We start from the raw sequence: 26,878 nt of genomic DNA on the forward strand, positions 1-26,878 counted from the left end.
CGCGCCGTGACGGCCGCCCCGCAGCGGCTCCCGCACGATGGGCGCCCCGCGCCGCTGTTGGCTGCGGCCGCTGATCGCCGCCTGCCTGGCTGCCCGCCTGGCCGCCCTGGCCGCCGCCTGCCCCCGCCTCTGCGCCTGCTACGGCCCCGCCGAGGTGCACTGCACCTTCCGCTACTTCACCGCCGTCCCTCCGCGCATCGCTCCGGACGTGGAGCGCATCAACCTGGGGTACGTTCGGGTCGGCGCCGCACCTCCGAACGCGTATCTTTCAGCGCTTTGCTCCTCCAAGTAATGACTGAGAGTTCCCAGCTGTAGGGCTAGAAACTAACGCGGGCGGGGAAATGAAACTTCGGTGAATGGTTTGCGTTATTCAGAGGTGGCCGCAATGAGACAGTGGGAGCTAGCGAAGTGTAAGACCTCCAACACTGTGCGGAAGTTTGGCGGATGCGAGAACCTTAAAAAGTTTTGGATTTAAATGAGTTCTTTTATGTTATCTGAATATCTTGCATCTGTAACATTGAACTCTGAAGGGGTCTGAAACAGAGATAATTCATTCTGGGAAAAGACAGCTCAGAGATCCAAAGGGGCCAGAAACACAACATGAGTGTTCAAATCTTCAGAGACTTCTGATATGACTTCAGAATGTCATGTAATACTGTTTTCTACACTGTTATTTATCCAGCTTATGGGAAATAGCATTTACCTGAATATTTCAGCCGCCAAAATGATCCAGTTTAGGTGATCAGAAGGAGCAGGGAATAGATTACACACAGGACAGGTCTGTCAAAGGGCTTTCCTGCAAGCATCCTCTGCCATGCAGCCCAATGGCCACGCAGCAGCCATGTCTGGCTGGCCCCAGAAGCACTTTGGATACACGTGGCATTAAATTGTCCAAAGGTGTACGTAAAAAAGCCAAAAGGAGGTTTCCATGGGAGCTTTCCCCTGCCCTGCTGCCAGGCAGCTCCCCTGGTCACAGCTCCCTTTTCCTTCTTTGGTTTGGCAGCATTTCCCAGGAGCACAGTGTATGAAGGCCTGCAGCTCAGCACCAGCACTTCTGGAGGGCTGTGGTTGCCCAAGGACGTGTTTGCAGCACTCATTGCTATGACAGACAGGCCAGCTATCTAACTGGGGAATTAATCTCTGCTCGTTACCACGGGCACGGGAGTTGTGATGGCTGTGTGAGAAGGAGGTCAAGCCGTGTCAGCAAGGTAGGATGTAGAGGAAATGAAGGTCCAGAAGCACACTTGGAAAGAGCAGAGGGTGGCAGGAAGGGCAGCAGAGGACAGTGAGACCCTGCAGGGCTGCAGCTCCACGGTCAGGGGCAGCACTCGGTGTGGGTTGTTCTCACACTGCAAAGGAAGCCTTTCCAGGTCTTCTCCATGACAGTACGATGTAGAAAGGCAATGGTATTGCAGCCCTCTGCCATTACACGCACCCCTTGCCGCGGTACCCTGCAGCCCCAAACTGGCATTCTTGTCTGCATGTTTTTGCAATTATTTCCCATATCCAGTTTGAATACAGCCTTCAGGAAGCTGCCCTGGACAAGTTAACAAATCTGTGCTAAGATGAACGTATGACATACATAAAACTTCATCTTAGCTATCAGAAGTGCTGTCTCCCTTTACACATTTCAGAGAGTTTTCTTTCGTTTTTGGTTAGTTTGCTTTAAAACAAGACGGGTGGCTGTCTGACACAGGCAGGTCTGGAATGCTGTTTGTTCCAGGTACAACAGCTTGCTCACACTGACTGACACGGACTTTGCCGGCCTGGAGAAACTGGAGTTACTGATGCTGCACAGCAATGAGATAAATGCAATCCCTGAGAAGGTGTTCAGAGATTTACGTTCACTACAGGTAAGGACGAAGTGTCAGCGATAACTCAGCCTTAGCTTCCATTATGACCTTTAAGGAATCAGGCAGCAATACCAGTCTGGGGGAGCAGCCCAGCCGCCTTCAGCCTTTTGGTTTCCTGTTCCTAATCGTATCCTTGTGAAAGGTAAGGACATCCAACAGCCACTGCCCTCATGGGAAATGCCTTTCCTTCCCAGGTGGGCATTCAGGTGTAGCAGCAAGAGAGTGAGGAACATACTGGCAGATATCCGACATAGTATCTTAACTGGCAGCTGCAACTGAGACTTTCTTCTAGGTGAGGAAGGCTGCAGAGCTCCAAGTATTGCATCTGCAGTCTTCAATTAATTTGTCACAGCTAGTATAGCATCCATCTACCTAGTATCTGCGTTTGCCATCTGGATAGTCATACACACAGAAGTAATTGAATGATTATTTATGACCAACCATTCCCAACCAATTCCATATCAAGTTAACAGTTACTCTCCAGTTAAATTTCAATCCAGAGCTGTTGTTAATAATTACAGAAAAGTAAAACCATTGTAGCTGTGACCATTTGTGACCATGAAAGGCCTGAGGTGCTCAGAATACGCAGCGATGACTTGATTGCTTTGGAGTACGAGAGTGAGGAGGGAGAGACTGAAAGCAGCTAACGGGTGAGTGTGCACATCTCCAGGTTCCATGAACCCTCGTGAAAGCCACTCTTGTGCCCGAGAGCTCAGCTGTTACCTCCCACAACCACAAATAATTCCTCCTATGCTTCTTTCCCATCCATTTGCCCTGCTGGTCTGTTGCAGTACTTCACAGAGTAACCACCAATCAGAATGGCCTGGGAGCCTAACAGCAATATAATATCGCTTCTTTGCCAACAGGTCTTAAAAATGAGCTACAACAAGGTCAGTGTTCTTCAGCAAGATGCTTTCTATGGTCTGAAGAGCTTGGTCCGGTTGCACATGGACCACAATGAAATTGAATTTGTAAATCCCAACGTTTTCTACGGCCTCACATCACTGAGGTTGGTCCACTTGGAAGGAAATCTCCTGAAGCAGCTCCATCCGGACACTTTTGTCACCTTGAGCTACCTCCAAACATTTAAAGTATCCTCCATAAAGCACATACACCTGTCTGACAATGCGCTGACCTCGCTACCACGAGAAATGTTTTCCTACATGTCTGAGCTGGAGAGCATTTACCTTCATGGGAACCCATGGTCCTGCGACTGCCATCTACAGTGGTTTGCAGAATGGGCAAAACAGAGGCCGGGTGAGCTGAAGGCTTTGCTTTTTCTTTTTAATCACCTTACAGCATCTTCCTGATAGCACTGTCCTTTATTTATTGAAATACACTCCTAGGGAAGACTGGAAATGCAATGGCATCTGATGTATCTCTAATTGTTCAAATGTGATGATCGACCTGCTCACACCACCTACATATCAGTCTTTCAGAGGTGTACTGGATGTGTTATTATTTGTGCCACACCCCTAGAATATCACAGCAAATTAATTGATGTAAAGCAGAAGCAGCTACATGGAACTCGTCACTCTTCTACAGCTGCCAGTGACCCATTTGTGAACAGCAGGCCATTACAGCATGCCTGCGTCAATCTGACATTTCCTTTTGCACTTCTATTATTTCTTATTTTTATCCCCTCTACTTAAAACGTTACTCCCCAGCATCTGTTTTGGATTTGTTTGTTTGTTTAACTCCTAAGAGTCTTGGTCCTAATACTAAAAATTGTACCACAAATGCTGTGTTTTTCTTTCCTTCAGATGTCATAAAGTGCAAAAAAGACCGAAGTTCTGGTGCTCAGCAATGCCCAGTCTGTGCCAGCCCCAGGAACTGCAAAGGGAAGAACTTTGTGGGTATTCCTCCTGCAGCTCTAACCTGCACTAAGCCAGTCATACATCATAGCCTGAAACTCAAAAACCTCACAGTGCCAGAGGATGGGGATTTCAGCTCTGTATCTCCCAAGGACTTCCTAGCTCCCATAGGATCCATGGTTTTGAACATGACTGACCAAGGAGGAAATCGAGGTAACTTGGTTTGCAATGTCCAGAAACCAAAAGAAATGTCTCCCATCTCATTTGACAAAGAGGACAACGTCACAGTCCTCAGAACATCATTCTCATCATTTCTCGTGTGCGACATCGCCTACGGAGACATTCAGCAGCTGTGGAGCATACTGGCCCTGTACAGTAATTCTCCCCTCAAACTCGAAAGAAGTGCCCTCGCAACTGGAACACCTTTCATCACTTACCAATATAAGCAAATCTACTTTGAAAAAGATGAACTTTTCACCAAAGTGGAGGCTGAACTCAGAGCTGAACCATCATGGTTAATGCAAAACAAAGTGGCACTGCAGCTTGACAGGACAGCAACCACGCTTAGCACGCTGCACATCCAGTACTTCACTGATGCTGAGATAGTTTTGCCCACTGTTGACCAAAAGAAAGTGGGAAATAACTGGACAGTGATCTCCAGGGACAACAAAACACAAACAGAGCACACTGTTCCAGTCGGGGGGACTGTACAACTGGACTGCCAAGCAGTCGGGGAGCCAGCTCCTGCAATAGAGTGGATACTGGCTGATGGGAGCAAAGTCAGAGCCCCTTATGTCAGTGAGGATGGCAGAATTGTAGTAGTAAAGTCCGGGACATTCACGTTACGAACAGCTGATACATTTGACACTGGGCTCTATCACTGCATAGGCACAAATCGTAACGATGCAGATGTCCTCACGTTTAGAATCACTGTGGTTGATCCTCATGTGGAACACAGCAGTGTAAATGGGGCCCAATTTTCCACAGCGGTTGGCAGCATTCTGGACCTCCCCTGTACCTCTGCCGCTGTTCCAGATGCTGCCATTAGTTGGGTGTTACCTGAACGAGTGGTTCTTCACCACTCTGTAAGAAACAAACATATTTTTGACAACGGTACCTTAAGAATACAGGGGGTAACAGAGCGAGACAGCGGCTACTTTAGATGCGTTGCAGCCAACCAGTATGGTGTTGATCTTTTGATTTTCCGAGTGCTGGTTAGAGAGGACAAAAGCACCCCACAGAAAGCACCCATGGCTGCAGGAGAGAGGGAAGAGAGCGATGGCTCTGGCGATGCAGTGCTGCCCTCAGTTAGAGGAAGGCAGAACTCCTCAGCTGCCCTGCTGGGCTGGATGGGTCAGGAGCCCAGTGCCCCAGCACGCAGCCAGCAGGGCACACACAGCGCCCATAATGGCAGCGGCCGCAGGAGGATGACGTCCCGTCAGCACAGGAACAAAGCCGGCAGGAGGCTCAGGGGGCACCGACGGCGCTTTGGCTCCTCGGCCAAGAGAGCCAACCCCCAGCGCTGGGCGGCCTTTCTGGAAAAAGCAAAGAGGAACTCACCTGGGACAGAAAAACAAGAAGTGGAGACAAACCCGCCTGTTCAGGTCCGTGAGTTCTCAACGGTGCCTGCGGATGAGGAGGAAACGTCCGGCGCTGCCATCTCTCCAGAACAGGAGTTCATGATAGTGGTAACAGAGAGGGCCGCCATGTCTTCCCTGGGAAGCAGAGATGGAAGCACAACCCCCGCGGGGCCGGGACCCCCCCACCCGCTCCCTTCCCACAGCCCAGCCCATACGTCGGCCCCACACCAGCAGATGTAAACCCTACGACCACAACCTCAGACTCATGGGAAAGACCCAATTTAAGCCAAACATCAGCAAACGGCGGGAAGCAACCGACGGCAACAGAGGGAGCGAGCAGAACATCCGCACTCATCAGTGCTCAGCAAAGATCAGCATCTCCTGGAGAACGTAGCAGTGGGCATTTAAAGGCTGTACCTGCGACCACCACGGGGAATGTTACAGACAGCAGCACACCTGCAACTTCCCAAAATGCAGTAGGTGAGATACATGGTTTTACAGAGTTTACTGATAAGATTTCCACCAAAACAGGTGGTCAGGCATCTGCAGCAATGATCAGCAAGCCAAACTCTGAGTTTGGTCACATTCACTTCCACAGTGCTCAGAAACCTGTAACTCCTGCACTTCCACTGGGCCCAAACGTCGTTACTCATCAGCACACTCAAATCATTCAGGATGTGACAATTCACACACCTCGGGCCCAGCAGCAATATGGGAGAAGGAGGAAAATTTCTGGTAGGAGAAAAATGGTCAGGCCAGGACGTCTGAGTACAAGAGAGCACAGCCGCAATTCAGGGAAGCAAGGCTCTGCCAGGGGGAGAACAGCTACTGCTCCAGCTGTCCTGCTGAGTTCAACACACAGCCCTGACGTGCCTGCCTTGAACAACTCACACAGCAGCATCAACCCGCTCAGCCCAGAAGCGCCTCTGTCCTCCCCCTCTACTACAGATATGTCCTCAGAGCACTCAGCAGGCACAGCTCAGAGCACAGCATTCCTCATGGAAGAGAACAGTGCACCCACTGCAAGGCAAGGAGCCGCTTCCACAGCACTGCCTGTCATTACTCAAAGCACCGGAGATGCTGCCGAGAAGGAAGCAGAGAGCAGAGCTCCATGCCACAGCAGCACTTACAGAGCACGGCCTGTTAGCAGCAGGCTGCCAACATCTGCAACCCGCGCAGCTCACACTGCAGAAATCACACACATGATGAGCACGAGGACTGCTTCTGCTCCCCCATTGGTCTTCTCCAGATCCTCATCCAAAAACTCCCAGGGAGGAAAAATTACAAGAGCACTTCTCTTTGGAAATGACACACAAAAGGAAGTACTGAGGACAGGTGCATTTCCACCAACAGAGATATCAGTCTTGCTTCCTGAAACTACAGCAGTGACATCAAGACCCCACGTCTCTCCTTTGCCCTTCACACCCATCTCAGCGGGCCTCGGTACCATCCCATCTTTAGGCAAACCCACTGACAGCAGCAGTGCGTCAGAGAAGCCCCCTGACTGCAGCCCTGCAACGAGCACAGCTGGAGGAACGGGCAGAGAGAGTCCCAAGCCAGCAACTGCAGCTTCTACAGCTCCTCAAAAAGTGTTCAGAACAGGAAGAAGGAGAGGCCAGAGGAGGAGGCAGCCCCCTAAAACAGCTCCTTCTCAAAGCCCAACCACGGGTGCCCTCACTACAGCAGACACAGCCTCAGCCGCCACAGCCGCAGTCAGCCCGCCGGCTGTGCCCACAAGGCACGCACCTGCAGCAGCGGGGTCCGACAGCCCCCCCGCAGGCTGGGTCACAGCTCTACGGGCTCTCACCTCACCGGGAACAGCACAGCACGGGCCCACCACAGCCCCGCAGACGGCAGCGGCCCCCAGCATGGGGGTGAGCACCCCTCCTGCGTCACTGCTGCCCCGCAGCCCTCGGCCACAAACCCCCACTGCAACGACCCCAACCCCACCGCTGCCCTCAGCGCCTCTCGGTGCCAAGCGAGTGCATCCTGCTGCAGTCAGTGCCGCAGCGCGCTCAGAATCTGCTCAGCACCTCAAAGCTTTCACCCCTGCGCCCGAGCGGCCACACCTGTGGGCAGACAGGGAGGCCACTCGAGGCAGCCCCGTGGCACGGCCCATGGACCCGGGCAGCTCCGAGCTGAGCAGCAGAGCTCTGGGCACCACAGCTCTCCGAGCGCAGCATCCCACCCCAGCACTGCCCGTGGGGGGAATCGGTGCTGGGCTGCCATCTGCAGAATGGGGAGGCAAAACCTTAACAGTTAACACGCCGACCGTGCCAATGCCATGGCAGGTGGCTGCTCCACGTGCGCACCTGTGGGGCAGCTCTGCCGACGGCTGGTCTGACCAGAGACAGCATCACAAAACCACCACCAGCATCCCTCTGTCCTTGTCCTCTTTAAGCAGAAACTATTTCACAAAGCCCAGAATAATTGGAGGAAAATTAGCTGCCTTCACGGTGCTGGCCAACTCAGATGCTTTCATTCCGTGTGAAGCTACAGGCAACCCCCAGCCAACAATAGAGTGGACCAAGATCTCCCCAGGTAAGCTCGGCAGCAGCTCCGGGTGCGCAGTCTGGCAGGTGTTGGCATGCTGCAGTCAGTAGTGCTTGCCTAGAAGTACTGCGAAGGACCAGTTATGGCACAAACTAAGAAATAGTGAGAAAAACGACATCCCAGCACGTTTGCTGGAGTGCCTTAATACTGACTATGAAACAGTTGCTAAGGGAAATGTTAAATATGTGCATATGTAAACAGAAGCTCTGTGCTTACTGTGAGAAGATTAAAGCTCTTCTCGCACGTTACCTGCTGCTTCAGAACAGTCAGACAAATGAACATCTGTCATAATGAACCATGACATCAAGTTATTGCAAGGGCAAAACATTTATGAATTTGCAACACCTGCACACAACTGAACCAAAGTACTTCTGGCTACACAAAACCTTACCTGCTGTAGCCAAGCCTCGTCTCTACCGAGGAACTTAGTTTTGGTTTTCTTTTGAAGCTTTTCCACTGCATATGCAGGATTTATTGTTTCTCCCTTTCTTACCACCACTGTCTTGGGTATTTGGGCGACGTAGACCAGGATAAGGAAAGCGTATATGGGTACAGAGCCAAACAAGGTGGGATGGAGAGGTCTGATGCCGTGCTGTTGTCCCTCCCTCCCGCAGAGACCGATGCCCCCGCGAGCGGCAGCAGGTGGATGGTGCTGCCCAACGGCACGCTCGCCATCGCGCGGGCAGCCCTGCAGGACGGCGGGCAGTACTGCTGCACCGCCACCAATGCTCTGGGCACGGCACGGCTCCTGGCCACGCTGGCCGTGGTGGCCTACCCACCCCGCATCGCCGGCGGCACGCGGCTCCTCACTGCCCATGCCGGGACGCCCGTGGCCATGAGGTGTCCGGCCGAGGGCAGACCTCCTCCCTCCATCTCGTGGGTTCTGGGCAATGAAACGCACATTTCCAGCTCTTCCCAGGGAAATCAGAAAGTTCTCGTGTGGCCGGATGGCACCTTAATGATCAAGAACGTCACGGTTTACGACAGGGGCCTCTACACATGCACGGCCACAAACCCAGCAGGCACCGACACGCTGAATGTGAAGCTGCAGGTCATCGCAGCCCCTCCCGTCATCCTGGAGGAAAAGAGACAGCAGATCACAGCTACGGCGGGGCAAGACCTGAACCTTCCTTGCACCGCAGAAGGGAATCCTCAGCCCCGCGTCCACTGGGTCCTCCCCGAAGGGATGGTGGTGAAGCCCCTGCAGTTTGTGAACACCAGGGTGCTGCTGCTTCCCAACGGCACCCTGCGGCTCGGCGGCCTCGTGCCCACCGACAGCGGAAACTACGAGTGCATCGCCACGAGCTCGACGGGCTCGGAGCGCCGGGTGGTGACCCTCACTGTGCGGCACCGGGACACACTGCCAAGGATCACTGCCGCCTCCCAGGGCATGACCCAGCTCAGTTTTGGGGATAAACTGCTGCTGAACTGCACGGCCACAGGGGAGCCCCAGCCTAGGATAATCTGGAGGCTGCCATCCAAGGCGATCGTAGACCGGTGGCACAGGTAGGAGCCTGTTTTCTTCCCCAGCTCTTGGAAAATTCACACGCTAACATCTCCAGTGCTGGTGTGAGAGAACGATCCATTAAGAGCTAAATGCACCTCTGAACACAGCTCTGTAGTACCAACAGCGGCATTCTCCTGGCTGAAATCACAGCAGAGTGAACGGCAGCACGTTCCAGCACCAGTGATATTCTCAGCCCCTCAAGCTGAATGCAGGCACAGGAGGAAAAGAGGTGCTTGAAGCAGAGGTGCATTGGCAAGGATGTAAAGAAATACCGTGCAAATCAGCTTTGGCTCACTGTAGGCATTTAGCAACACCTGAAGGACCCAGCTCCATTATCTGTTTCTTTCATCCACTGCAGGCACCCAGATTTGATTTACCACCATTTACATCCCAACGTTGTAGGAAAAGAGCCTTGGTATTCTCAGTAAAGGAAAGAAATCTAGGAAAACGGAAGGGCTGAAACATGAGCGTAGTGCCTTTAAAAATGTGCTTAAATTAGTGAGGTATCTGATACAGAATATATAACGTGAGGAATTTTTAATTTATGAAATATAACTTTAAATTAGGAAGTCACGGAGAAAAGCTCACTCCATACTTAATGAGTTAATAGTGTAAGCCACTTCCAGCACTCAGTATCCACCTTCAGAACTTTGTTCCATAATTCTTTTCCTCTTTCTCCCCCCACAACAGAATGGGAAGTCGAATCCACGTGTACCCCAATGGATCCCTGGTTATCGAGGCAGTTACTGAAAAGGATGCGGGGGACTATTTGTGTGTCGCAAGAAACAAAATTGGAGATGATCTGATACTGATGAAAGTCAGCATCGCAATGAAACCAGCCAAGATTGACCAGAAACAGTATTTCAAGAAACTGGTGCCCTATGGAAAAGATTTCCAGGTGGACTGCAAGGCCTCCGGGTCACCTGCACCAGAAATATCCTGGAGTTTGCCGGACGGGACAGTGATCAACAACGAGATGCTGGCAGATGACAGCGGACACAGGTCTGGCAGATACGTCCTCTTTGACAACGGAACGCTGTATCTCAACAGAGCTGGGGTAACAGAGGAGGGAGATTACACCTGCTACGCTCAGAACACTCTGGGGAGAGATGAAATGAAAATACGCATCACAGTCGTCACGGCAGCCCCTCAGATAAAGCACAGTTACAAGACCTACATTAAAGTGACAGCTGGGGATACGGCGCTGTTGGACTGTGAAGCTGCTGGGGAACCTAAGCCAAAAATATTCTGGTTGCTGCCCTCCAGTGACATGATCTCCTCTTCCACAGACAGGCACCTCCTGCACACTAATGGCTCCCTGTCAGTCCGCCGAGCCAAACTGCTGGATGCCGGGGAGTACATGTGTGTTGCTCGTAATGCTGGAGGGGATGATACAAAATTGTATAAACTGGATGTTGTCGCGAAACCACCTATCATAAATGGTTTATACACGAACAAAACTATCATTAAAGTGACTGCAGTGAGGCACTCGAAGAAACAAATTGACTGCAGCGCAGAAGGGACGCCTCCCCCCCAGATCATGTGGATCATGCCCGATAACATTTTCCTGACAGCTCCGTACTACGGCAGCAGGGTTGTCGTACACAAAAATGGAACACTCGAAATCCGGAACCTAAGGCCTTCCGACACTGCAGATTTCATCTGCGTGGCACGGAACGACTGGGGAGAGAGCATGCTGGTGGTGCGGCTGGAGGTACTGGAAATGCTAAGGCGACCTATGTTTAAAAATCCATTCAATGAAAAAATAATAGCAAAACCTGGAAAAACAACCACACTGAACTGCTCTGTGGATGGAAACCCTCCACCTGAAGTAAGCTGGATGCTGCCCAATGGCACGTGGTTCTCCCAGGGGACCAGGATGTCCGAGTTCCTCCCAGGAAGCCATGGAACCCTTACCATCCGCAACCCCAGCAGGGACAAAGCCGGGAAGTATCGCTGTGCAGCTAAGAACCAAGTCGGCTACATCGAAAAGCTGATCGTCCTGGAAGTTGCTCAGAAGCCCACCATCCTCATTTACCCCCAGGGGCCGGTGAGGGGCATCGGCGGGGAATCGTTATCGCTTCACTGCCTGTCTGACGGCAGCCCCAAACCCAGCACGGCGTGGACTCTCCCAGGCGGCCACGTGCTGGACCGCCCTCAGATCAACAGCAGACACATTCTGCTGGAAAACGGCACGCTGGTGATACGAGCAGCTACCATTCACGACAGAGGGAATTACGTGTGCAAGGCCCATAACCCCGCCGGAGATTCGTCTGTAACCGTTCCTGTCACCATTGTAGCCTATCCTCCAAGGATTACAAACAGACCCCCGCAGACCATAAGAGCAATGCCCGGTGCGGCAGTTCAGCTCAGCTGCACGGCGCTGGGAATACCAAAGCCAGAAATTACATGGGAATTACCTGACCACTCCATACTTTCTACAGGCAACCCTGGCCGAGCATCTGGCAGTGAACTGCTGCATCCCCAGGGGACACTGATCATCCAGAACCCCCGGCCATCAGACTCTGGAATGTACAAGTGCACAGCAAAGAACCATCTTGGCAGTGATTTCACAGTAACATACGTTCATGTCATTTGAAATAAGAAATACAGAATGAATGATTGGTAGCAAGTATACAGCTGGACTGAGTTTATTCTTGGAATAAGTTTCATCAAAGGCAGCCAAAGGCACATAAGTGCCTAAATACATTTACAGGATTCAGTCTGCAATGATCACACCAAAAAGAAAAAGGAAATTAGATCTAGCATTACCATCCAGCATTGATTCAGTGATTGAAGGGACTGAACTTGAGGCACTTTTGCCCTGCCAGCAAACTTGGAATATTAAATGATATTTCTTTCTAGAAATGTACCTAGAGAACTTCTGTACAGGATTGATGTTTTCAAACTAGATTAATAATGTTCACCTTGCGTAGCTATCAGAAGCATGGATCAGAAAGCAAGAATGTCCAAGGACCAAAGAGCAGTATTGTGATGCAGATTACCTTCTTAACACGTTAGATTATTTGGTACATTTTTTAAAAATAAACATTCCCTGGTGAAACAAGCAGTGAAGACTGATTCGCAGTCTTTTGTGCAGAAGGTTGGGAGGATGCATTCAGAAGAATTTGGGCTTTAGTCCAGGTTGGCATCATTTTCCAATTGTCACAAAATTTCTTTTAAAGATTTCTCACTTAGAAAACAATTACATCAGTCTGCATGTCAACTGAGAATTTTGCTTTCTCAATGCACTGGGTAGGTCTAAGAAGAGACCTTTTGCCTTCAGAACAGAGGGAAATGGCTGCACATGCATTCTGCACAACTGAACGGTGAACTGGACTGGTCAAATAACTATCAATCAGTAACTACAGCTCTGAGTGTCTCTCTCACGTTCTTCCTAAGAGCGTTAACAAAAGGACAGAAGGGCCAGAAGAGTCCTTCCCCCTAAACTCACCAACTGGGGACACACACGTGCCATGGGGGGGACCACACTGCCCTGCAGCAGCTGTAGAGCAGAGCAGGGACTGCTGTTGGTGAAAGCACTCCCTTATCATTACAGGAAGCCTGACAGGCATCTGGAGAGCTCAGGGTCACCACCCCCCGCTCACCAAGTCTAGCTCTTCACATTCTTTAAAATAACAACAGAGAAGTTCAAGAACTGTAACGTACCTCTTCTGGGATAAAACACCCATCGCTCATAGAACAGTCTGCAATGAAACTCCTCAGTGCTACGCAGCATCCGAACCTCCCGCAGCAACATCCCCCAGCAGTGGCTGATTAACACACAAAGTTCTCATCAGTGACAAAGTACTCAAGTGCCAAGAGCTACATGCAGATTCTGTCATCTCATTTAACCACGTTACGATCGAGCTGGAGATGTATCTTACTTATTTGTTCTTCTAAGAGTTCGTACTCAGCTGGGACAGCCTTTGTGCTGGCATGACCATTTCTGAACATCAGCTGCACGTGGTTTGCTGTGTGCTTCCTTCCACAGAGGAGTGGCCACACAGGCTGGGTTACACCAATCTCACCTGTCAGCATCTGTGACAACTTTATCTACTATGAAGAACAGTACACTTCCACTGGGGATAAGAAAATCCATGTTAAAAAGAAAAAAAAGAAAAAGCACCCTGAAATAATTTTTATTTAGTTAGACTTATCTGATCACTTTAAAAGACAATCAGAATCCACAGAACGTTACCTGTTTTATATGATTAATTCTTATAAATGAGATAACATAAGGCAAATATAACAGCTTACAGCTTGAACAACTCCTGCTATTGCAGACAATACAGAAGTTATGATGAGCACAAAGTTCTTAACTTCCTGGCCAACCCAGAAACATAAAGGAGAGCATCGTGGTATTACTTATAGAGCTTCTGCGCAGAGCTCATTTCTGCAGTTAATCTTGATTCACACAGAACCAACATTACACCACTGAAGCTCGGCCAGAAATGAAGCATCCAACCCAGAGTTTTGAAGTTAACAGTAAAAAGGACACACAGATAAGAGGAACAGCCCGTGCAGGACAGCGCAGTGTGCGGGCAGCAGCTCCAGAAGTGGCAGGAAGGACTTTGTCACCCCCTCTTTGTGAAACCCAGTGTGGGATTTCCTCGCTGAACCACCCAGAGCCAGACAGACCCACCTTCCTGCCGGCCCCACAGCCCTGCCCAGCCCTCCTCAGCGCCCGCTGCACTCCTGCAACAGATCACCAATGGGGGGATGTCACAAAGACCACATGTAAGAAATGCTGCTACTTTCAGTCTCTTTATTAACATTACATTGTGGCTTTTAATATAAATTTAAGAAGTTCTAATACAAGCAATAAACCCACTTCAGCACCTTCTTACCACAATGAGAGCAAGAGAGAATTGGTACTTTAAACAAAGAACTTTATAAAGTGCATATGAAAATTACAGTCAAAGAAACACAATTCAAATCAACGCTTGTTCTACCATCAAACAAAGAGGTGAACATCTTAATGAACAAATCAACTGTTATGCCAAGGTCAGGAGTGCCTTTCAATTCAGCAGTTTGGTCCAGTGCAGTTCTTAAAAAAAAAAAATAAATAACAAAAGAATGTTTCCCACGAATAAACAAACAAACCCAACATTCTTTGTCCTCTTTAAAAGGAACGGGACCTAAAAAAGCACCAAATTCATAAAATCTGCAATAACATTCTTCAGATAGGTCCACAAGTCCTTACATTTAAATCTCATTAAAAGCAAAGAAACTCAAAGCCCCCGAGAACCACCTCGTTACATACTCACATCAACTGCAGCACGAAAAATAATGACCAAAATAATAAGAGAAGGAAATGAAGGTTTCCTTTCTAGCAATAAGTAGTGCATTGGATTTCGAATGTTCTGTTCTTCAGTGCAAACGGAACGGTCCGCCTCCTTCCCGCCTTTGGATTCAGAAGTGTGAAGGATGCCCATACTGGTTCACTCCCTGCGGTTGGTTACCTGGTGCCAAAGCAAAGGGAAGTGCTGGGCAGAAGGCAGCACACCGCCTTAAGGCAGCAAAGCGCCGCCAGTCGCTCCCACAAGCAGCGAGCTGAGCGGTGGGCAGCAGTGCGGGGCAGCCGGCCCTCCTGCCGCGGCCCTCCGTGACACACAGAGCCCGGCGGCTGGGTGCAGGGCCTGCTGCCAGCCACTAACTGCTCCCACGTAGTGGGACACTGCCTGCACATCCCCCCACGGACAGACAGACAGACAGACACACACACAGCTGCACTCACTGGAGAGCTGCTTCTGCAGCTGCCGGACCAGCGCCGCCGTCTGCTGCTGCTGCTGCGTCTGCTGCAGGCCCTGCCTCGGGAACTGCTGCGGAACGGACAGGTGGCAGAAATCACAGCGTGAGTGCACGCCGGGTAACGCAGAAAGCAACGCTCCCATCCCAGCTGAGCCCACCATTGGCTGCTGCGGCACAGATCTCCCAGAGACGGCGCCAGGCCCTGAGCCCAGCAGAAAGCGTGACCGGAGAGCGGCCGGCAGAGCAGGGAAGGATGGCGAGAGGCAGAGCTGCCCAGCAGCAGGTCCTGAGCACGTGTTAACAGCGGCGTGAGGACACACGAAACATGCTCAGAACTCCCAGGACATGTTTTCTTCATGCCCTGACATTTCACGTGTCTCCAATGCTACTACAGGTGTCACAGTGTGTGCTGTTGGTCTCCCCATCCTTTCCACCCCTGCAGAGCCCGGTGTTATCCTGCACTTTCAGCAACTTTGCTCTCTGTCTTGCTCAAAGCCACGGATAACCAGAACTGCTCATCAAAACTAACGTCCTTTTGGCAATTGTAAACACTCTTGTATAACTGAAGAAACTTCTAGAACGATGTTTCTCTCAGGACAATGGCACTTCAAATGACATGAAGGATAAGCACAAAGAAGAGCTGTTCACGTGCTGCGGGGTCGTGGCTGCTGGTTCCACTACAGTGGAACCAGAGAGTGCTCAGCACGTGCCATTAGCAAACCTCGCTCTGATCTGAGTGCAGTCCATGGGAGCAAGGCAACCCTCCCAGAGCACACTGTTATGTGTGACAAAATCAAATACTGAGGGCTTCCAAAGAAATGTGCTGCTAGTGAACTAAATCGTGCCTTCAATCATTTTGAAAGCACCCTTTGGTGTAAATTCATGGACTTCCACAAATTTGCACGCTATCTATACTGCATCAAAGCAGAATTCAGTCTCTAATTGGTACACTTGACAGTATGTGTTATTCTCTAGCTGCCCACGCAATGTATTTCTCTGTGATACCAGGCAGGAGAACAAGCACTGTTCTGTTTTCAGTGCTTCTACTCATCAGCCAGAAGAAAATCACTATTCATAACTTAATAGATCAGCTACCTGGAGGTCAGACTCACAGAATCATTAAGGTTCAAAGACCTCCGAGATCACCAAATCCAACCACCAACCCATCACTGAAGTACACATCTGTCCAGTCAAGCTGCTAAATCACAATAGATAAATTTGGATGGTCAGACCATCTGAAGCAATGGCGCCATTAGGATGGGTCCCTCTGGACTTAGAAGTGGTGCACAGCAGAGGTGTTTCCTCCCTATGGAAGCACAGATATCCCCTGCATGAAGTGAAACCTGTGTGCCAGCTGCTCGGGGCTGCCGAGCACAACAGCTGACGGCACAGCTCTGACACCTCCCTGCTCCCGAGGGACTGCGATGCATGAGGGACTGCTGTGCCGGCTGCTGAAGTCAAAACGCCACCACTTACTGAACTACCTATTTACTGCAGGGCCTCTCAGCTCTCTTGGTCTGTTTTCAAAACTCCATTGCTTTCCTTCTCGTTAGATCTGATGAAAGGACACGTGCTTCTATTTACGTGCTTTTTTTTCTTTTAAATACAGCATCCATAGACTCTGCTTAACAACACACCCACCCAGGCCGACAGCCTGAAGTGCAGCACAGTGACACTCGGTGGCAGCACACACTGCGCAGAGTCCGCTGTGCTTGTTTCACTGAAACCTCGGCTAACCAGAGGGACTTTCAGGGCTTCAGTAAGACTTCAGCTTTTTTTTCTCTTTCTGAAAACCAATCCTTTACTTAAAATATATTGTGTAATCCTCTGACTAGCAGTCTCTAGTAACTGCTGAGGTTAGTGAAACGTATTAACCACACACCAGGGCTTCATGGGGATGTGAAACCCACATGGAGTACTCTGCTGCAGGCTCAGAGGCAGCCTGCTCAAGACAAGAATACTGAGAAAAGCTTAGAAATGGATATAAATGATCTTTCAGTAGTGATCAGATAAAGACCCCTCGTTTATCACTCCTCCCACACCTGCACGCTGCCTTTTGGTTTCTCTGTCGAACTGCATTAATCCCTTTGGACTTGGCAGCTGGCAAATTCAGTGTCCATTTTTCCAGACCAACCTTTTTCTAATTATCCTCAACCAACTTAAATACATCTGGAAAAAATGGCCATGTCTAGGAAACACAGACAACAGCACTGCAAATTCAATGTCAGCTTCACCCATTCTGCCCCTGCCCCGTGCTCACCATCCATCCCACTTACCAGGGGCTGCTGCGGCTGCACGGGCTGGAGATCAAGAGTCTGCTGCTGCTGCCCCTGCTGCACCTGAAAGAAGATAGGCCCTGAGACAGCAGACAGCTGCACACAGACCGCCTCGGGGAGCGTCCCTAAGACAGCACCACAGCTGCTCATGGCCAATGTATGGGCTGGGACCTGGGCTTGCACACAGGAGGTCCCAGGAGGTGTGAGCCTGCTGGTGCTCCAGCTCTGCATCGTCAGCTGCACTGAGCTGAGGATGTTTGTAATAACCAAAATACATTCCAAAGCTGGTATGTTTAATTTATTACTTCAAAACGTCCAGATGAAATGCACCACCATTTGTCAGGAATGGGCACAGATATCCACTGCATTACAATGAAAACATGGTAATAATTCCAAAGGGCCAAGGAAAGATGCATGCATCCCCCACAGAAAAGCACCTCCTGCCTTCAGGGCAGTTGGGTTCCTCACCTGGAAGAGTCTCTGCTGTCGGATCTGCTGCTGCCTCTGTCGCATTTGCTCCTGGGGCAGCTGTGCTGAGCTCAGGCTCGGATGGGTACGTGTGGTTGAAGTGCTGTCCAGGCCTGCTCCTATCAATGGGTTTGGCTGCAAAGGTTGATGGGTCAACCTGGTTGAAAAATAATACAATAAGTAAAAGGTACTCTACTTCACTTAAAGACAGAGCACAGATAGTCTGGGAGCACTACTAAAAGCTGTAACATCAGACTTCAACAGATTTGAAAGACTGCAAGTTTTACAGGATGACTATTGTTCCAAATAGGAATGCTTCAAGAAGTACCCAAACCAGAAGCTGCACCATCCTGCCACCCTGCAGGTGATGCAGGCAGGACACCATTTCACTCTTACTCTGTTAGAAGGAGCAATGAGCCTCTACATTCCAAGCAAGCACTCTACATAAGCATTAAAATGTACTCTGAGAAAAACATCCATAGTTAATTACATTTCCAGAGATTCAAAACCGATTACAAAGACTTCTTACTTCCTGAAATAATGGAAAAAATTACCAAGCGTGAAACACTTTGGACCTCTAGATCAAAGTCATGGTTTAACCTTGCAAGGTTACAGCTCCGAGAAGGGCAGAAGCTCACCGCTGAGCGCCCGCCAGGGGCTGCATGTAGGCAGCTGCCTGCTGCTGAGCCACGCCACCCGGCTGCCCCGGCCGCAGCCGCTCCATCAGCACGGGGCTGGAGTGGGCTGTGTATGCCCGTGGGGTGTAGCCAGGAGAGAGCACCACGCTGCCGGGCTGCTGCTGCTGCAAAGGCATCGGGGTGCTGTACATCGTGTACCCGTGGGGCATGCCCTGCATGGAAAGCAGACAGAGAGGAGCTTCACACTGGAGTTACATAAATCAGCGTCATTGTAAAAGAGGTCACATTACAGACTTGGCACTGACGTATGCTGGTCTTCTACCAGAACGTCACTGGGGAAAACCGGGAAGGTTAAAAGCCATTTACAGCTGTAGCATGCAGAGAGCAGCGAGCTCCCATGGCCGAGCATCACACCACCCCAGGGCTGGAGGCAGGCACGATCCCAGGCAGCCTCCAGCACGGCCGGCAGCCTGGAGGGAAGGGGCTCAGTTTCACTTGTTGCTGTGCACTCGCTCTGCGGAGCAGTGCAGTACCTGTGCTTGCTGAAGCCCTGGGTACTGCGGCAGCTGTGGCGTGGGTCGGACTTGCGGGGTGAAAAGAGCAGCGGGGTCCATCGGCTGACCCTGCAAAACACACGTGGTCAGGCTGGCCCTGCTCCTGACATGACTCACCGCTGTGCACAGCAGGAACAGGGAGAGGATCTCCAGTTCTTCCAGAAGTGCCCGGCCCTGAGCTGCCTGTGGAGCAGGCACTTCTCCACCACTGCAGCACTGCAGCTATCTGCCAACAAGGCTGCTGCTGTTTAAAGGGCAGGTGCCCCTTAAAACTGAGTTTTGCAAAGAATTTCTCCTGCCTTAGGAGGATGAAAGTTCAAGTCACAGAGACTGACATCACCTCTTTTCCCCAGGAATGACTGCGTTTTGTGAAACATTAGCACTGATCTCTAAGCAGCAGAGGGCCCAAGGCAGGGCTGCTCCCATTGCATGCCCTGCCCAGCACAGGGCTGCAATGCCAGGCAAAACAGGAGAGCACAAGCCATGCTTGGATGGATGTGGTGTCAGGCGGTACTGAGACTACTGTGACCTCCCATAGTGAGAAACACAACACCCTCTGAAGAGGAAAAACGCAGTGATGATGCAGTTACTAGGAATGTTTGTAACAAAAATATTTTGTGTGTGCAAGTATATTCACAGCCTTCTCCATGCAGCCACTGCACTGCTGAGCCATGAGGAGTGCCCAAAGCATATCATTCCCACTGAAAGCAGAGTGCAGCCTGCGTGTTGGAAGGAATGACTGTCTGTGCAAAAGAGAAAAGAAAGTTCACAATCCCCGAGCAGTTACCATTATGTTGTCAAAGCCATCCTGAAGGGATACGGCAGAGCTACTGACATCCTGAAGGAAAAGGACAGGCAAGAAAATAGCAAACAATACAGAGAATACACACATTCCTAGGCTCAGAGTGCTGGTGGAGCAGCACAGCACCCTCACAGTGCCCACCTGCCTGCACCCACCGTGTGCTGGAAATGATGGCAGAGACCTTCTGGGTGTTCCACGGCACTAATAAGCCTCAGTATTTTTATAACATTTATGAAACACAAAACATGGAAAGGACTCCCTGCCATCCACAAGAGCCTATTAGTGCTACACATAATATGCAACATTTTTTGGACAAAGCATGCTCTTTGCAAAACCTGCACACAGCCCTTCCTGTAAAAGAGCTCAGCACTGCAGATTGGGTTGGTACAAACTGGTGTCACAGAACCCCCCTCTCCATGGGCTCAGGCTGAGCAGGGAGTTCATTCTCCAGCTGTAGAGATACGAAATACAAAGAAACCTTCCCTACTGAAGCTGGGCCAAACATCCTTCGTCACATAGTAGCAATGCTCACAAGTTGTCTTGTTCCTCTATTTCCAAACACTCCCTACAGGCATGCACTCCTGCGTCGCATTCCCTGCCCTGCCACCTTGCAGTGCACCCCAGGACCCGGCTGTGCATGGTGCAGGGCAGCGAGGCTGGGGTTGGCCCTGGTGCACCTCCAGGTTGGATCTGGGCTTCGTGTGCATCACAAGAGAGAAAGTGAAGAAGGGACAATAATGATGATGAAGGAGCTCTAATGGAACAAAGAGCATGAGAGGAATCACAGGGTACCTGCTGAAAACTGCCTGCCTTGAGCAACCTATGCACATCACAGAGTTTGAAGGCAAGAACTTAGCATAAGGAGAGTGCAATATAGATGACCGCAGAGATGGCAGGAATGGGTACAGAAGGGCTTTAAAAGTGAGCAGTTACTAGTTGTACCACCAACTACTGTACACACACTGTTGTTTGTCTGGGATAGGAAAACCAATTTTCCTCTCCTAACACCATCAATTCAGCAGCAGCCTGGCTGTAACCATGTTCTAAAAACTAGCTCAGGCTCCAAAGGGAGCTGCACAGCAGGCATGTGTGGTTTGGTACATGGCAACATTACTCTGCAAAGCATTAGGAGAAAATATCAGCTGCTTCTAGAAAACATGCACGCCCGTGTGCATGTGCATGGAAACAGCATCTGATGGAATTCTGGAATTCCAGGAATTTTCCCTGGAACTTTTGTATGTAAGGAGTACTTGCTGCTGACTGGTAGTGTGGTGGCACACAGCACCGTGCAATTCCAGGAGAGCCACTGGTGAAACAACAGGAAACTGCTATAACATCAAATACCAGTAGGAAGATCTGATTTTAGGAAACAGAGTGAAAATAGAAGGGGCTATGAGACCCAAGGGCAGGAAGTATGACAACGATGGGCCCACCTAAGCAATACTTAAGAAGTTACTATGACTGAAATGTCATCTGGCTCCCCACTCGGTAAGCCTACGCAGGGCAAGCAGCCTCAGCAGAAGGTAAAAGCACTGTGCAGCTCATCAGCCCTGGGGCTTTGGACAAACCTGCTGGAGAGACCGTGCCTGTGCTTGGTGCCTGAGGAGCCGCTGCTGCTGCTCTTGCTGCAGGAGTTTCATCTGGAGCAACTGCTGCTGAGGTGTGACGGCGTGGAGGGAGGGGGGCTGCAGCACGGAGCGCCGCTGCAGCATGTTGGACAGGGCCTGCTTGGTGTTGGCTGGGACGAAGGAGCTCGTCAGATCCAGCCTGGAGCCACCTGAAAGCCACCCAGAGCACAAACGTTTGGCTGCATTCTGTGCAAAAGCTGTCAGTACAGATCTCTGCTAATTCACTGGCTTCCACCCGGTTGGCTCTATCATAGTGATGGTAAGCTCACCTCCGTAAAGGAAGGCGAGGAACTGGACTAACCCAGGTTTCTGGATGGAAAAATTAAAAGGGCAAAAGAGCTTTGAAAGCTACCACTTGCAAATGAGAATGGAAGGTAAAAAGGCTATGGGCTGCATCCTCTACATCACACAGAATGTTTGACTGCTACCGAAAAGCAAAATTTGCGTGCCAGATCAAAAGCACGATAGGAAAGCTCATCAAGTCAAGCCACATTACCGTGAGATGGCAATAATTAATGCATTCTGTGCTACTTGGTAGAAAAATATGGACCAGTAGGTCAACAGATTTACAGAGGTACATCTTATCCACTTTTTTCTTTCTGCTTTTTTAATGATCTTTTCTTAATTTCCTAGACACTGTCTGGCATTTTCTGAAGACTTTTATGCATCTTAAATACAGATTTAGTTATATTTGGAGCTTTAGCAAAACTATTCAACATTTATAACTGGAAGCAAACGTCTACGCTTCTGTGCGTAATACCCGACGAGAGCAGAACATCTCTTTTTCAAAACATCTGCTACACACACCTCTAAAATACATCGCTTAAATTGCCTACACCCTGCCTGGAAGAAACAAAACAAATGTACAAAAAAAAAATCAGCTCAACACAAATGCTGGAAAAATAAAAAAAAAGCCAGCCCGCTGGTTAGATGGAATATCCATCTAGTAGATGTTCAATCAGCCACCAGGGTTCTTGGTCTGGATCAAATTAGAAATGAAATAGCCCCAAGGTCATTTGTTCCTTCTGATCGTCTCTCCCTTATTTGACTCTTCACTGAACTTCCACAGCTTTCGTAGAAGAAAAATCCGCCAGTGTCACAGAAAATGCACCACAAACCCATCAGCAGGTCATTCTTGCTTCTCTACCAAATGAGTTCAATAGCTTAGCATAGACAGACCTACTAATGGAGAGCTTCTGAAAAATGGCTAGCTGCAGGAATAAAACAAATGGCGTTGCTATCACAGCCTGCCTCAGAGTCAGGAACAAAACCCGGCTGCGCTACGTCAAATTTACCACCCAGCAACAAGAACAGAGGTGAACTCAAAGCTCAGACAAACCTGGAGGGAGGGGCTGGTTCTGCGCGAAGAAGCCAGGCTGCTGCGGCTGCCCCATGATGGTGTAGCCCCACAAGGCAGAGTGAGGATGCTGCATCATTTGAGAGGGAATGGGCGAGTAATTGGGAGGCACTCTGTATAAGCTGTTCGGTGGATATTCCTTAAAATATACAGTAAAAGCGAATGTTACTGACATTCATACCTTACTAACTCATAAATAATGCCGATTTTCCTACTAAATTATTAAAGGATAGAGACAGTTCCCATTGTCGTTTGCAATGATGTAAAAAACAGATTAAGTCTCAGGCTGCCCACAGGTAATTAACACTAACAACTTCACAGAGACACCATCCATTTCTATCTTATTAGCAAGCACCTTCGGCAGGCCACCATTAGGCACAGCACGAGCACGGCGTATCTGTACTGTACTGTATCTGAAAGGAAATAAAGGAGGATCTGAACTATCAACTCAATATAACTGAAATATCAAAAAGGCCAGAAAACTATGGCCAAGTCACATTTATTTAAGATGCCACACAATGACACAGTACACTGTTATGCAGGTGGTGCTGGGCACATCTTCCAAACCCTTGCTCTATTGTGATTTTCACCCACACCTCAAAAAACATGAAAGCCAGCAGGGCCAACAGGGGAAGCGGCTCAGAACAAGCTATACAGTAAAAAGGTGTAGCTGTGTGGAAGAGCTGCTTTCAAATTATTCTCTGTTTGAACGGGACCCGGTTTAAGCCAACATGTTTGCTCTCAGAACATAATTTGAGCAGGAGGAAATTTAGAAAGTGAGAAAGAATGTATTTGCTATAATTTCACGCCAAATGAGAAAGCATGCATAGCACCTGAGCAATATTCACTGAGCTAAGATCCAGCCTAGCGCCGTTTACACAGCATGGAAGGTCCCATGCACGGTACGCTCCTCTACATTGATTGTATTTGATAGAAACCCAGCCTCCTGCTGACCATCTCCATTCACTCCCTCTAATGGAAGCCCTCCAGGTAGGGCACAACTTATGAATGCAGCAAAGACAGCAAGGCGACGGGATGTTCCCAGCTCTGCTTACATCGGCCTTAGAGCTTGACTTTGACTTCCTCTTCCTGCCCTTTGTCTTCTTCTCGTCATCCGTGGCGTGTTTTCCCTGATCAGAGAGCTCTCCTGACTTCCTTTCTGGTTCCTGAGACACAGGGGTGGTGGGCTCTTCCTCCTCCTCCTCTGGAGGCAGAGGCAAGGGCTCGAGGTAGTAGCTCCGCGGCTTGGGTTTGGGGTGCGCGTGATACAGGAGCAGATGCTGCTGCTCCTCGTATTTGATCACCTTCCTGTCCACACGAACTGTACCAAACCATGCCCAGGAGAGAGGAGCGGGATTTTTATGACCTTCGAATAAGTCCCAAGGGGACACCTTTTGTTTTGTTGAGACCTGAAGACCCTGTATTAAAATAAAAGTGAAGTCAGCACTGTAGGGAAGCTGAACACCAGAACAAGCTACGTGCTTTCGTACATCACGATTTGAGTCACAAAATCCAGTGAGGGTCCTTTCCCCCCACGGAACATACCAAGTGCACGCTGATGGGACTTCGGCCTCCACCCAAAGCTGCTGCTGGATAAAAGCTGTTATATTTTTATAGTAGCATTTGCTTGTAGCCATGCTAAAAATCTCAAGTTCCACCAATCACGTTTAGGAGGAAAAGAGATACTGCAGAATTACAAGTTCTAGCTTTCCTCCTTCCATAAATTCACCATAAAAAAAATGCTGGCAAAAACCCCTAACCCTAACCCTAACCCCTATCAGCACACTTTGTATTTTCCCTTTCTTTCCTCCGTGTTTTGTAAGCAGGAGCACCCCCTGCATCGTCCTCCCAGCATGTAACAGGACAAAAGGTTTCCAGGTCAATCAAGCTCTCACATGTAGGATTCTGCTGAAAAAGCAAATACCGTTGTAAGAGCTTCTGCTCTTCAGTTACAAGAAGACATAATTTTCCTTTTCGGTCAGTCAAGATGCTGAATTGCAAAATCAAGCAAGCTTCTGTCAACACTCATTACATGAGGAGTCACAAATCGGCCGTGTCCTGCGGATCATCCGGCTCTTGTTTGTACGGGCTTTGGTGACAGACTTATGGACAAATCAGAAAGTGATTTCTGTCTCAGAAACCCCTGAGCTTCTATGGGTGGCATAAGGCTGTATCCATTCCAGAGGCACACAGACGAAGAGCTCTGACCTATCTATCTGCCAGCTCGGGCGAGTTGTCAGGAGAGCACAGCAGCACTGTCAGTGCTGATGCGGGATGGTGGTACTGCCACACATCGCACCACGATGCTGGAATCTGAAAGCTCCTCTCCAAACCCACTCCTGGCTTCACACACTGCCCAAGAACCTTCATATGGATCATGCAAACAAACACCCCGCATGTGTACTGAAAACAGAATTACGTTTGGTACCAAAAGCCAGTCAGTCATTTACAACTGAAGAGCGGGGTCCTGCAGATCTGGCACTGCACACTTCTGCATCATTGCTCAGTTAGCAGGGATTGCACTGCTGAGGCTGAACTTTAGTAATGACTGAATGCATTAGCAAGCTGTACTACAGCAGAAGCACAATACTTTTTGGAAACTGGACATAAATGTGTGTATTATACAAGCTGCACACGTTTGCTTGAATTTCCCATGCATCAAAACATTACGAAAAAACAGAGATGAAGGTATACATTTACTCTTGCCTGTTTCTTATCAATGGAGTCAAACCCTGCAATTTTGTTGCCCTTGGTGTCGATCAAGGATCCCATTGGCTCACAAGTAATAATATCACATGTCTGCTTTGGCAAAGGGAGCAGCTGGCGAACCTTGTCAATGCTGTCCGACCGCTTGTCTCCCAGCTCCTTCTAAGGGACAAACAAAGCGCTCAGTCAAACAGGAAGGTGGAAAAAAAGGAAGAGAAACATTGCACTGCTTTCACTATTAGAAAATGTCCAGTTTGGGGATGAATCATTTCCCTGTGCTTTTACTAAATTTAAACAAGTGTCTTTGCAGGCCTGTTCAGCTTGGTTTTAAGAAAACGAGTTACCTTGTTGGAGTGATCATACAGCATATATAACACAAAGGAAATGCGAGTTTAGTGCCTCAAACATGAACAAATAGAAGCAATTAAGTCTCTTTCAGGGTTCTGAATGTAATGTAATCGTAAGTATCTCGGTAGTTTGTCTCCCTGCCCTCACATTCCTAATGTTTTATTTCCTCCTTTTCTTCCTTATTACTAATGCCACTTCATTCCCCCTTCTCTTTCCAAGGCACCAAAAATTACGAGATCCAAAAGAAATGCTGTAAATGATGGGACACAACACTTACTTTTAACTTTTTCACCAAATTCATGTAAGCCCTTTTGTTTTCCTCGGGTCCTCCTTGGGAAGCACTGGACAAGTCGGAGGCGAGCGTCCCGTTGATGAGGACGCCCAGCATATCCAGCACGGTTGTGAACAATTCGCTGAGAGTGAAATGACAAATGTCACTTTGAGGAACTGCTGCCTGGCGAGAGACCCAGGGACAGACATTCACAGCAAAGGCCACGCACGCAGCTCTTCACAGAAGCTTTCTGCAGGCGCACATCTCAGCATGCACACATAGCCCCCTGTGTACGTGCTGCTGGCTCGTCCCAGTGTGCACATAAATCTTACAGTGCACCACAGCACAGAGCTGCTGTCAGATGGCCACCAGGAGCCACAGCTCTGCTACGGGAAAGCGCCCAGGTAAGTGCTCACTAAGAAGCAATGGAAACAGTTGTTCCAGTGCTTTCCAGAATAGAAGTGCTCCCTAGCTGAGCCCAGCCCTGAGCACGTAAGGTGCACCCAAGCAGTAACAGAATAATAAGAAGAAAAATACAGCGATAGCATACATGCAATCTGGACTGAACACCACATTAATTAGCTTGCTTAAACAGCACATACTTGTTGGTCTGCATATCAACTGTTCCCGAAGTGATGATCTGGAGGAGCAGAAGTGCCCAGTCCGTGGTCCACTGGGTACTCCTCTGCACAGTATCAAACATGCCACCTACCTGCAAAATAACCAGCAGATAGCAAAGCTCTGCATTTATCTCACACTTCCATTATCG

General features: G+C 49.4%; 2 protein-coding genes across 16 annotated transcripts in view; one reads left to right on the forward strand and one right to left on the reverse strand.

Moving 5' to 3' along the window:
• The first annotated feature begins 37 nt into the window (after positions 1 to 37).
• On the forward strand, positions 38 to 14,376 carry IGSF10 (immunoglobulin superfamily member 10). The gene is given in 7 exon segments (XM_085233323.1): positions 38 to 228; positions 1,724 to 1,853; positions 2,720 to 3,110; positions 3,617 to 5,479; positions 5,482 to 7,788; positions 8,415 to 9,306; positions 9,998 to 14,376. Coding segments are annotated over 7 exon segments (7,683 nt in total). The 3' UTR covers positions 11,907 to 14,376.
• Positions 14,062 to 26,878, reverse strand: part of MED12L (mediator complex subunit 12L) — a 104,690-nt gene continuing 91,873 nt past the window's right edge. For 6 of the 15 annotated variants that reach the window (XM_085233329.1, XM_085233330.1, XM_085233325.1 and 3 more), the window contains 13 exons: positions 26,712 to 26,821; positions 26,116 to 26,251; positions 25,485 to 25,652; positions 23,840 to 24,202; positions 22,767 to 22,923; positions 21,368 to 21,576; positions 19,785 to 19,835; positions 18,977 to 19,066; positions 18,444 to 18,655; positions 17,806 to 17,962; positions 17,338 to 17,400; positions 15,048 to 15,132; positions 14,062 to 14,772 (listed from right to left, as the gene is read on the reverse strand). In XM_085233329.1, coding sequence (XP_085089455.1) covers positions 14,723 to 14,772; positions 15,048 to 15,132; positions 17,338 to 17,400; positions 17,806 to 17,962; positions 18,444 to 18,655; positions 18,977 to 19,066; positions 19,785 to 19,835; positions 21,368 to 21,576; positions 22,767 to 22,923; positions 23,840 to 24,202; positions 25,485 to 25,652; positions 26,116 to 26,251; positions 26,712 to 26,821 — 1,851 coding nt within the window. In that variant the 3' untranslated portion in view covers positions 14,062 to 14,722. Of the gene's footprint in view, positions 14,773 to 15,047; positions 15,133 to 17,337; positions 17,401 to 17,805; positions 17,963 to 18,359; positions 18,656 to 18,976; positions 19,067 to 19,784; positions 19,836 to 21,367; positions 21,577 to 22,766; positions 22,924 to 23,839; positions 24,203 to 25,484; positions 25,653 to 26,115; positions 26,252 to 26,711; positions 26,822 to 26,878 lie in introns of those variants that run through there. The other 9 variants (XM_085233331.1, XM_085233326.1, XM_085233336.1 and 6 more) reach the window with 6 other exon arrangements.

Source organism: Meleagris gallopavo, chromosome 11 (genome assembly GCF_905368555.1).
Source record: "Meleagris gallopavo chromosome 11, MGAL_WU_HG_1.1, whole genome shotgun sequence".
In the NCBI taxonomy this organism is placed as follows: Eukaryota; Metazoa; Chordata; class Aves; order Galliformes; family Phasianidae; genus Meleagris; species Meleagris gallopavo.